We start from the raw sequence: 13609 nt of genomic DNA, 5'->3' as shown, positions 1-13609 counted from the left end.
ACTCAATAATGGTCTTTAAATGTTATGTTATAGTCTGTTTGTTGTTTTTATTTTATGACAATGGTTTCTAACTGGGTATCTTTTATAACCTTAAGGGGTGCGTTTTACATAAAGTGGTGCTAAGGAAAATGATTCGTTTGTTACTCATATTAGTCATATTTTTACAATTTATGGATTTTATATCGTAGTAAAATTTATAAGGTATAACTACGTACAATAAAATAATTCATTTAATTTAATCTTTAAATAATAAATATAATAATATATATTAACACATTTTACTACATATCAAACATAATACGTAGCATTTATATTTTTATTATGTGTTTGTTTAGTAGGTAAAAAAAAAGTTGGTAAATATTAAATACTTTATTTTATGATAAAATTAAAATTGATTAACTAGGATTTACTCAATAAGTATATTCTACTTTATATTGAAACTTTGCAGTTTTTTTTTCAAATTGTTTAACCACTATTTGTATAAACTATGAATAATACAACAATTATGTATTATAGACATTTCTTTGAATCGTTTTTGATTTATTTAATGTTTTTCTTTCATATTTTAGAAAGATGGCATAACTAATTATAGCATTATGTCTAAAAAAAAATTCCATGAAAAACTAGGTATAATTTAGTAATAAAATGACCTACTCTTAACGTTAATTTTATAATACACACAATTATATATATATAAACGTTTATGCGTTATACTTTTATTCCCAGACTGGCTTAATTAATTTATAATAGTGTTCAGTAATTAGTAAATGCGTAATACCTGATATAACGATAATAATGATTTTTCAAAATCGTGGATCATGATAATTAATAAAATTACTATAGGTAGTAATGTATAGACACCTAATTTACTTCTACAAAAAAGAATAGTTAAATTCGGTTTGGATACAAAGAACACATTATTATTATATTATTGAAAATTCAATAAATATAAGAAATACGTTTCTTTTAAATTTAATCCATTTTTAAATATAATAATATTATATATGTGAACTATTCCGGAATTTAATGTTCTGTATTACGTATGTGCATAGAATCATAATAAAGGAGGCTTAATATAATATAGGAAATGAGTTATTTAAAAAAAAAAAAATATTTTTTTATTTTTATTTATTTGTTTTTCAATTATTTGATTATATTTGTGTGCATTATATAATAGATAGTGTAGACAGAAAAAAATTATGTCTAATTTCAAGGTAAACTGCAAACAACATTCTTCACTTTTCCGGATACATAATTATGAATCATGATAGATTATCAGATTTCGGGATTCAGAAAAATTTAAGTTTGTGATTAATTATATCAACTGATTTTTAACGTACCTGCATTATATTGGATTCAAAATTTTATAAAAAAAATATTTGCTTTGGAGAAGGGTAATCAGTCAGTAGGTAAATAATAAGTTTATAAATAACCAGTTAGTAAACACTTAGGCCTATTCCCACACTCCGTACAAGCGTACCTATTCCTTTTATATATATTATGGATATGGGAGTATGATTTATAATAATAAATACTGGTGGCTTAAATTTGGAATTTTATCAAATATTTCGAATGATTATTGTAATAATTTAAAAATGTTATTTCATATAAAATAAACATGAAATAGTCTGGCAAAGTTATTTCATCTTTTGTTGAATTGCATGTTTATTTTTAGGTGTAAGGGTTATAAGTACATATAAGTGCGGCTATTCGTCAACTTATTGATAATGTTTTATAATTTTATTTTTTTTATAATTCTAATATTATTTTTAATTTATTCAATAAATAAATCTAACAAATTTATAATCTATTCATAATTAATCTAACTAATTTTTATCAAAAGCCAATTTTATAGTCAGTTTACTTTTTAAAAACTAAAACATTTGATAATTTGACAAATTAATTATTTATTATTTTTTTTATCTCGTTATAATTTATTTCAAGGTTTATAAAAATGTGTGACACATATATATTATACACATTTTTTTTTAATTTGAGCTAAGGAAGTGTTTGTTTAATTGAAAAATAAACTTTTAACTTTATATTAATATATTATATTATGTACATATTATGTCAATATTTATAAAATATAATATATATTTTAAATAAATAAACAATATAAAAATTAATATGCATAATGTACATTAAGAAACCTTTGATCACATTCCAGTATCCAAGAACTAATTTTAAAATTATATAAATTATATAAGTGCTAGTGTATATACGTATATTATATGTATTATCCACATATATGACTAGGTGTATAGTATACTTCCTAAAATATCGCATAATCTATGCAATGGAATATTTTTATCACTAAATATATCATTTATTATTTGAAAATTATGAAAATTGATATATATTAAGTTCTTATAGTACTTACATTCATTGGCGTAATGGCGTATTTATGGGTGGGTGGGGGTTTTCCCCCTCTCCAGGGATTGATGATTTAGCAAAGAAGAACAGAAAAGGTTTGATTATTTATTTATACATATAAATATATAATATAAACTTTTCATCGTCCCCCCCCCAAAAAAAAAAAGTTGTAATTACGCCACTACTTACTGTCCTTATTCGATTTGCCACAATTATATATTTTATTGATATGCATTGTGACTAATTTGTAATATCTTTTTAAAATATAAAAATAGTCAATTATTATTAGCTATAATATTTGTATACTTATATGGTTGTATTATGAATTTTTTACAATATATGATGCATGAAAACATTGAAAACTTAATATATTTCACATATTTTATTAGAACACCTATAGTAGTACTTCATAATTTCTAATATTGTTATTATAATTTATAACTTATATAATGAATATATTTTTTATTTTTCAGATAAATTATAATAAACTATGCAAAGTATTATTTTCGATTATGCAGTTTTTTTACTGCTGATTGCGCTGTCATTCGCAGTATTAATTTATAGTAAAATATCCGGCCCCAAAGAACAGACGAAAGCGGACTATGTGTTTGCATCGAAAGGGTCGGTTTCAATGGGAGCGATGCTCCTATCCATTGCACGTGGATTTCTGGGTGTCAAAGTCTTCCTCGGTAAATATGTTTTGTGTTCATAATTATATTTCGTCTTAAGTTTTATCTAATTTTAAAGTATATTTTTAGTTTCATACGTACTAGCTATTTAATTATTATAGTAGCAGTGACGGTGCATCAGGGAAAGTTTGATATGGCGTCTCCCTATTCCCCAATAATTAAAGCACGCCAAAAAAATAAAATATTTTCATATATTTGTGTAATCTATGTATAATACCACTTTTTTCAATTATTTATATTTACTTTATATATATTATATGTGTGTGTATGTGTGTATAAATATTCTCTCCGTCGTGGTGTGTGTATACGTAACTTATAATGAATTTGAATACCTGTATGTGTGATATGTAAATAATATTTTAACTATATATATATATATTATATATATTAGCTTTTTAAGTGCATTTACTGAAAAATCTATATTCCAATTATCTCATACTAGTATAACGTAAAATAAAACAGTCATTTATGAATTGTTTTTATAGTATATTATTAATATAATAAAAAAACTCTTTATATTTATTACATTTGTTAGTCATTATTATTTAATCGTTATTCATTATACATAATATTATCAGATTACTTAAGATTTTATCGCCACAATCATAATTTACTAAAAATATACGTTTACCTATTTTTTTATTTTATTTTATTTTTTATATGTAATATAACACATTATGTCATTTACAAAATACTATAATAATGAAATTGATTGAATGTACCTTTTTACCTACCTACTTTATATTATAATCTTTAAAATCTATTATAGTTTTTATAAATGAGCTAATTTTAATTTTTAATTACTTAACTATAATGTATATTTTAATTAAAACAATTCATTTTTCAGGGTATCCATCTGAGTTTTATTATAGAGGAAGTGGAATGTGGGAAACCTTATATGGAATGTCCCTAGCATTTCCTTTGGTTTTATATTTTTTCCTACCTGTGTATTTTAATCTCGGAATTACTTCAGTTTACCAAGTGAGTTCAGACATTTTCAAGTATAAAGTATATAATATTATAAAATGTAATATTTAAACGTTGATAATAAAAGTTCGTTACGTTATTTGTATAATACATTTTAGTCTGTAATAACAAATACGTATATTTACTGCTAACATAAAATATAAATTTCATTATTCTTTAAATGCCCATCTATTAAACTATATCATACACAATTTACATACTTAATTATTATTTTACTGTAATATCATGTATTTATTTATATATATTTTAAAACAAATTTTTATTTTTGTCTATTTATAGTACTTAGACATGCGATTCAAATCAAGACTTGTGAGGAGGCTTGCGTCTGCTACATATTTTATTAGAAGTATACTTAACCTTGGCGTAACAGTTTTCACACCGTGCGTCGCCTTAAAAACTGTGATGGGATTACCATATTGGTTTTCGATCATTTTAATTACATCGATTGCCATCATTTTCACATTATTGGTGAGACAACTTTATTATTATACCTGATTTTTATATAAAATTACCAAAATCATTCAATTTTTGGGTTATGCATTGTTTACACATCGTTCAAAGTAAACTCCTAAAGTAAAATTATCGTACATAATTTTTACATCAACGTATTCAATAATAGAGATTTTAACATTTAGAAAAGCATAAGTTATTGACTAATTTTCAGTTTATAATTTAACGCTTGTAATATTCAATTTTCAAATAATGAGTAGTTATTACTACTTTAAAATATATTAATAATTAAAATATAGTATTTTCAAATAAATATTAAAATATATTTTGTAAATTATAATAATTGTCGAATTTTCAAGTTCAACTAGAATTCGGTATTAAAATTCCTTGTCATATCTTTGTACAGGAAATGTACTCTTAAATATTTGCTGTATCGTTTAATTTTTCAATATATTAATTTACAAACGATGTATGATAATATAATGTGATGGATAAACAGATAATGTGCAAATGATTTATTATGATATTTTGAAACAAGTAAACAGACGATGTGCAAACGATGGCTGGTAATATAATTATAGACATACCTGATTAATTCAAATCAATATAGCTCATAATTTAACCCACTTATTATTTTGCCATTTAAATATACCATAAATTTACACTATAATAAATTATAAAAGTAAATTACCTATAATTATTGTATAATTTATTAAAATTAAACTCCTGTAATATTATAATATAGCTTATAAACTTATAAATGCATTATCTTAATTTTTAAAATATAATAGTTTATCAATTATTCATAATAATCTTTATTACTAAGGCAATGAATAATGCTTAACATAAATATGATAAATTGCTCATTTAATAAATCTATTAGTAATTATTACTTACTTTTATTTTAATTTCAAACATTGGTCATTTTAATTTAAGCTGTATTTTTTATACAATTATTTTTCAGGTGACTGATTATTGTATATCGTCAAATATTTAAAATAAAGAAAATAAAAAATAAAGTCATTTTACAAAATAAACATATATTTCAGTATTTTGATATAAATATATATCTTAACGAATTATTAAGCAATATGTATTGAAATATAGTAAAATATGTGGTTTCATTAAAACGAATACAACATTGAGAAAATTATTTAAAAATTCCGTATTTTAAAAAATAAAAATATGTAAAAACAAACTGTAAATTTGTTAAATTATTGTCAAAATATGATATTGAAATAAATAATAATAATAATAATAATAATTCATATAAAAATATCTAATTTAACTTATTAATTAAATTACATTTTCGTACTTTGTATAAAATAAAAGTTTATGTTACCCAATATAATATTATATTGTTATAAAAAATAGTATAACTATTGATGGGATTTCAACTAATAAATATAATTCAATAAAAAAATTAAATACATACTTTATTGTTGAAGTGATTTTTATGAGTTCATTACTTCTTTACAAAATAAATACAATTATTTGTTATAAATCGAAATAGCAACTATATTTTGTGCAGAAAATAAATTTATTTTATTTGAAAAACGATATTTTGACATTTAACATTAGGTTTGCAGTAATTGTTATCAATTAGATATTTTGATTATGTCATTCATTTTGTGCAAGTATGCACTAAATTATTAGTACTAGTATATTGTTTATCAATTATATTAGCTACCTAATCAATAATGTTTTCTTTATTACCATTAAGCATTAATATAGTTTATATTATATGAATAGTTACAAATCTATGTTGTTGTTGCATCACAATATATTCTTGAACTTTGGATCATGGAAACATTTAGAAAGCAAATTAATTGCGCTAATTATAAAATTTACTTTACACATTTATACATAGATATTTATTTTGTGTGCAGAGAATAATTTCAAAAAATTTTCAGAGAAAAAAACGTATAAATACATACATTATACATTAGTGTAATTAGATATTTTAAAACTTGAAATAATAGATTATCTTTTATAACTAAACAAGTTTTGATGAATAAAACTAAAAGTAACAACCGCAAATACTGCCAAACCAAGTTATTATTTTAATTTCTAGTAAGTGCAACTATATTGACATTTTCGGTACCGAAATATTAAAATAGTTTTTACCAATTTGAGTTTAGGAACACTTTTGGATTGTAATCTTTTCAACATTAATATTTTATAATTGTTTAAAATTGATAAAAAAAAGTAGATCTATAAAAATATATTTAAGTAAGATTTAAACTATATCACTATGTTATTCATATGTCATGTCATGTACTGTTTAATAACTATAGTGATTGAGGTTGTTCGTATATCATGCTAATTATCTATTATTTGTTGACTAACACTTAACAGTATAAACTATATTATGGTCTTCGTGAAACACGTAGTTATGAATGTAATAAACAATCAACGAAATATTAAAAATTATAGCTATGCAAAATTACATTCTGACCATTATTTTTTTTATTCATTGAATTTGAAAACAAATAAATATTATACAGTTCCAAAATATAAATATATTTTTTTTCCTTATTAAATTTGTTCTTTCAAATACCGAATGTATACTCTATAATTATCGCCTATTTTTATTTTGTCAATATTTCTAACTCTGTGATCGTTATTTCAGGGAGGTTTAAGATCAGCTATCCTTGCAGATGCCGTGCAAAGTTTAGTGATGATTGGTTGCAGCATAATTATCATTGTGCACGGTTTCTTTATAGCCAAAGGCCCATTGAATGTATTCGAAGTGACCAAGGAACGAAACAGGCTGGACTTTTTCAAGTATGTGTAGAACTTACAACCTGGACCCATAAGAGTATAAGACTAGGCTTTAACGATTAACATTTTATAATTTCAGTTTTGACATGGATCCTACAATTCGTGTGTCGACGGTGTCCGCCACTCTTGGTCAGCTGTTCATGTCGCTTTCGATGTTCGGATGCCAACAAAATTTCGTTCAACGCTACTTTAGTATGGATTCCCAGAAACAAGTTGAAAAGTAATTAAATGCGAACCGTTTTTATATTCAAAATGGCAGCCGTATGTTTATGTTTGGTTAGGGCATTTTTCCAAATTCGTAACGTTTGCCTAGGGCTTTGTGGCTGACCATACCGCTGATGATATTCCTCTTCAGTCTGTCGTGGATCGTCGGGATGGTAATATTTACGGTGTATGCTGATTGTGATCCCCGAGCACTTGGATATATATCGGAAATCGACGAAATCATACCTTTTTATATTGAAGACAAATTTTACTTTTTGCCTGGTTTCATGGGACTCGTATTGGCCAGCTTATTCAACAGTGGACTTAGGTAAATCAATTTAATTTGTTTTATTATTATTACCTTCATATTTTTTCTCTCGTGTTCTATAAACTAAACAATTCTGAATTACAGTATATTAGTGTCAAACTTAAATTCAATCTCTACTGTTGCTTGGGAAGATTTTGTCTCTCAAATACCTATATTCAAAGGTGCCAGTGAAAAGAACCAACTGTTATGTATTAAAAGCATAAGTAAGTCGTAAACACGATGAACTAATAAAATCTTAAAATTGTTTGATAAGAATCTACTATTTGCCAATCAATAACACATTTTACAAATTATTTTATAATGTTTTAAAATTTAAATAATTAATATCGTTAAAAAAAATGTATATATCGGTAATAACATTAATTTGTTCTTAGGTGTAATAACTGGTTTTATAGTTATGGGTGTTGCGTTTATTGTCGCACAATCTTCGGGTGTTATTGATGCTTCCCAGCTAATGACATCTGCAACTAGTGGACCTCTTTTAGGAGTTTTTGTTTTAGCTATGTTTTTCCCATCGACGAATTGGAAAGTGAGTACATAGTAATTTTATTTATTTAGTACCTATGTATTCACAAAAAAAAAATGTTCTTATTAATTGTGAACTATTAATTTATTATATCAATATAAGTTATAATATTTGCATAAATATAATATCCAAAATATTAAATTTATACAATTTATAATTATATCAAACTATTTTTAGTACTACGATAATATGATAGGAAAATACTCAATTATTGAAATACAACAATTTAAAAATGTAAAAATACTCCAACTAACCATTGAATAAACCTAATAACTGTCAATATTATATGTCATTACTACAATAATGCATTTTTTAAATTACACAAGTATAAATTATAATATACTATTAATAATGATGATAATAATCCTTGACAATGATCGTGGAATCTAAGTAACGATTTTGCTACGTATTAAAACTGTATTTGAACTTATAGTTTAATTCACATTTATAGGTTACAACTTATTAGTGTTTTAATAAATAACGAATAAGATTGATTCAATTTTTGGTTGAGTATAGTATTATAACAAATGTAGCAATAATTTATGTATTCCTTCTCGATTTTGAAAGGTTAAACAGTTCATTTATGCAATAATTTTTATTACTATTAATTAATTAACATATACGAGTAATTCAATATAATATTATATGTCTAATCAAATTGAGAGTACATTTTTAAGTAAAATTGGTAATAATAAATTATGGAATATTTAATCTAGAACCATTTCCAAAACTTTTTTTATCAAACACAATTGTAGGTATTTCTAATGTTTATATATACCTAATAATATATGTATATATTTTAATAGTTTTTAATTAAATCTTTATTCATATTTTTTATTCAAACAGGGTGCTGCTGCCGGTATGATATCGAGTCACTTGATGACTCTATTTATTGTAATTGGATCGTTGTCCATGGCCAAAGTACCTGAATATCTGCCAGTGTCCACTGAAGGGTGTACGAACACGACGTTCTCACCCCACATTGAGCCAATATTCGATGTACAATATGAACAATACAAAATGAGCTTTATAAACAAAACTCACGACGACTTGGCCGTTTCCAGTGTTCTATCGTCGCCTGAATTCAAATCATCCTCCAAAAAGTACGCATAAATTCAGTATATAAATTTTATTATATATCATGTTTAATTTATCAATTCTGATGAGTTATTTAAGTGAAGAACTATATGCATGAATGATCAACCGTTTCATAACACTATTAACATAATTCATTAGATTTGATAATTAAACGTTTACAAAGCATTTAGTATTATAATACTCGTATTATATAATGCTTATATACAATATAATAGTGACGATAATAATTATTTTGTTATGTTTATAGGTATTTTAAATTTTTATGCATTTTATTTTTCAGCGATATACTGACAATGTTGTACTCGATAACATATATGTACTACTCATTATTGGGCACATTCGTAACAGTCTTTGTTGGTGTTATAGTCAGCTACATGACAGGTAAAAACAAAACAGATACCAATAATTACATTCAGATAAATTGAAATGTATAATTTATTGGTGATTGCACATTTCGTACACCATACCGTTGGTGTTTGTGTTAACTTTGTCATTATACTTAACTCATTCATTTAATACAAATCAGATATTAAGCTATTTTATAATATTATCAAAAGTGTTTGCTTGATTGTTGTTTATATTATTTTCTTGTTTCTTGAACCATTAAATTAGATCTGATCTGAAACAAAGTTTTATATTAAAAATCTTAAACTTATAATTATTTTAACTTGTAACATTATAGTTACTTGTTTAACCCAACACAAAATATCTATCCCATTAACAGTAATAAATGAACTGAATTCATCTTACTTATTTGCTTATTGTATTTATGGTAACATTATTGGTATCAACGAGAATAAAATTATTAATCAAAAAGAAAGACAGCTTCATACTAAAATAATTTATCAAACTTAAATTGTATTAAGGTTTTACTCAATATTTGAATTAAATATTTAGAAGATAAATATTTGATACTTTTTAAATTTAAATTGTTGACATTTTGATTTCAATTCTTAAAATTTGAATGTTATTGAGTATTGTAATAATAACAATAAATTGTCTGAGTAGAAACAGGAACAGGGACTAGGGAGTTCTTTTAAATTGTAAGTTATGAAATGATGTTATAGTGATATTTTGTACATCTACCTTAAGATGTACTGTATTATATATAACAGTTATTTTTAGATTTATAAAACTTAACGATGCACCCTCCTACCTTAACATATTTGAAAATGTTGAGCTTTTTATGATCTTAAAAGTTTTTTCTTAAAATAGTTTTTTATTTAAACTATAGTAAAACTATAATAAACTAATATTCTAATTTTTCAAGTTGAGATACCGAAACATTGAATGAAATATTAGTGTCTATAATCTATCATCTTAGAATTACCAATTTATTTTTAAAGTTACCAAATATATATAACTAGCTGTCCACCCGGCGTTGTCTGGGCAAAAGTCACCTCAGGTGAAAACCTAGATTGTTTTTACATTATATTAATAATAGTTGACCCGGCAAACATACACATATGTAGGCATACCTATATTTATACTAATATTTTAAAAAGAAAAGATTTAATTGTTTGTTTGTATTGAATAGTAATAAATATAAATATATAAGTGGTTGCTAGAATACTAAAAATATGTCTAATTACTTTTTTTTTTATTTAATTTTTTATAATTAATTTTGTTATAATATATACCATCCCCTATTTCAACTCCTTACAGCCCTTTTTTAGTATTAAAAAGTAGCCTGTGTCCTTTTTCAGTGTCTAAATTTACTATCTATCTGTCAAATTTCATTTAAATAGGTTCAGTAGTTTCGGAGCTTATTCAATACAAACAATCAAATCTTTCCTCTTTATAATATTAAGTATAGATAACGATATTAACTATTATATATATTTATGAATTACGAATGACATGAAAAAAATTATAAATCCCTTTACATAGAAAAATCTTGGTATAATATGCATATTGGTTTATGATAAAAATGTTGGTTATTATTCTACTCGTATTTTGTAAATAAAATATACTATATTATTAATGATGCTATTTGTTTAACGTCCATGCATATTGTAAATATTAACTATGGCCTAATATTTAAATTAACTGTTTCGCCGTTTCAGCCCTACGGACTGGTGATGACTTACAATATCATCCACTTGGTTATGAACCGATATTATAGCTTTTAAGATTACCCCTGTAATATGTTATATTTTTTCCCATTACCAACATGCATTTTTTTATTAATGTAATTCAGTTTCTATTTTACCAAAAGGTGTGTTATTGTAGACCAGTATCGTTTTCGTTGTTTTTTTTTCATTTTTTACTAAAATATTGTATTTATTTTGCATAAGACTAATTCAGATTAGAACATTTCAGACCAATTATTGTATAAATATAATCTTTCTTTTTCAGTTAATAATACGTATACAATCAGTTAATGTTTTTGCTGTATTTTTAACAGTGTAACCGTTTTTTCACATTTTTATATATAAATATATAAATTTTTATTAAGTGATACATCTAACTTTCAACGTTTATTTTTAATTTTTTTTTTTATAGTTAAATATATATATATTTTTTTTTATATAGCAACCTTTAAATAAAATATAAATCATTAAATTAATATCGTTATTATAATACTTAAGGTTTGGATTAGTATTGGCAGTGAAAATTATTTGGTACCAATAAATGTATTTAATGGTCACATCAAAACTACTTACATATATAAATTATAAACATCTAATTGAATATTCGATACTTATTCTTATATCCACTAACACGTGTTCAAGTAAATATTTAGGATATTTAAGATACATAAAATTAAATTAAAAAAAAAAATTCCTATTGTTATTTATAAAATATATTATGAAACCTTAAATTAAAACATTTTTTTAAATAAAATTTAGACAAAACATATGCCTATTATACTTACTTTAAAACATAGTGGAATTTCAATAACTATAACGTTTATATTATAATAATAGGTAAATGTTCGATAACTCCGAGGAATTTTTTGGCCGCTTTATGTTAGTATATAATTTTTAGAATACGTTTTCTCGATAATCAGATTTTTGCCAACTTAAATTTCTTTATAAGTCGAAGTCGTTTATCTCGACTTATAAATTATAACTTAAATTATTTGACATAATTATGTAACGTAAATAGATAAATAACGGTTATCGTAAATCGATTACCAATCTAATATTAATTTATTGCTTTAAGACAAAGTCTAAGAATTCGATATATTGACAGTCGTAATTTAATAAACGTTTATCTAATGTACGTTATTAGTACATTGTGTTTAATAATAATACAACTGACCAATTTCTTTTAAAAACAGTACAAGCTTAAATCAATAGAATAATTCAATAAATAAATTAAAACATAATATACAAGTATTAAGACATTATGTGATAGATAGATAGAAGTACAACTATTGAATATTTTAATATACATAATATATGAATCGAAGTTTATTTAAGGTATTATAATTACATAATTAAATAAACAAAATTAAAATTAATGTCTGTTTTGTTTAATAAAATAAAAATTTTCTATAACTCGATTTTTTTTTCTCGACCAATTCATATTATAAAGTTTTTGCTGTAAGGAGGTGATCGAGACAATCGATGTTGTAAAGAATGTATTAGTTTTACAGAGTTTTTTTTATGATTGATAAAGAACTTAAAAAGTTCCATACAACACCTTAAACATTAATTTAGCATATGTCTAGGAGATATATAACATTTAAAATAAATTTTATAACAATTAAGTCTTGAGAAATAAATACTAAGCATACTTATTTGATAACAACTTCCATAAGAAAATGAAACTGTTGTCGTTTTGTCGAAATTCAATTTAATTTGACAGTATTAATTAGATTAAGTGGAGTTTATGTTGTAAAGCAGTGACTGTTGTAAAATTAAGACCATTTTATGTTTACACAGAGTCATCGGTTTAAGTAACCAGTAGCGTAGATAAAATATTGTTACATACGGTTCATATATGATTAATAAATATTGAAAAAATCTAAAGAAATTTCATTCTGTTCAGTGTCCTTGTAAAAATGCATACTGTTCAATAGAAATATCGTTAAAAAATCGCCGTTTCCTCAAATTATTAATATTAATTTTGATATGTCTCAATATGTACTAAAGTCGTTACTTTTAAAGTGGTTTAACCTATATAAATTGCATTAATTAATTAAATTCTAAAACAGAA

The 13609-nt window shown here is 23.7% G+C and overlaps 1 protein-coding gene across 2 annotated transcripts in view; it reads left to right on the top strand.

The window, feature by feature from the left end:
• The window catches only part of LOC132920061 (sodium-coupled monocarboxylate transporter 2), a 31108-nt gene that overhangs the window by 6039 nt on the left and 11460 nt on the right, over positions 1 to 13609 (top strand). Inside the window, exons 2-12 of one of the 2 annotated variants that reach the window (XM_060982111.1) lie at positions 2850 to 3065; positions 3913 to 4046; positions 4332 to 4520; positions 7135 to 7289; positions 7366 to 7506; positions 7600 to 7818; positions 7903 to 8021; positions 8193 to 8347; positions 9191 to 9447; positions 9723 to 9823; positions 11509 to 11912. In XM_060982111.1, coding sequence (XP_060838094.1) covers positions 2867 to 3065; positions 3913 to 4046; positions 4332 to 4520; positions 7135 to 7289; positions 7366 to 7506; positions 7600 to 7818; positions 7903 to 8021; positions 8193 to 8347; positions 9191 to 9447; positions 9723 to 9823; positions 11509 to 11567 — 1728 coding nt within the window. In that variant the 5' untranslated portion in view covers positions 2850 to 2866 and the 3' untranslated portion in view covers positions 11568 to 11912. Of the gene's footprint in view, positions 1 to 2849; positions 3066 to 3912; positions 4047 to 4331; positions 4521 to 7134; positions 7290 to 7365; positions 7507 to 7599; positions 7819 to 7902; positions 8022 to 8192; positions 8348 to 9190; positions 9448 to 9722; positions 9824 to 11508; positions 11913 to 13609 lie in introns of those variants that run through there. The other variant, XM_060982110.1, reaches the window with a different exon arrangement.

The sequence above is a fragment of the Rhopalosiphum padi genome, chromosome 2 (genome assembly GCF_020882245.1).
Source record: "Rhopalosiphum padi isolate XX-2018 chromosome 2, ASM2088224v1, whole genome shotgun sequence".
Classification (NCBI taxonomy): domain Eukaryota; kingdom Metazoa; phylum Arthropoda; class Insecta; order Hemiptera; family Aphididae; genus Rhopalosiphum; species Rhopalosiphum padi.
Note: the sequence above shows the minus strand (reverse complement) of the source record. Positions and strands in the feature narration are given on the sequence as shown.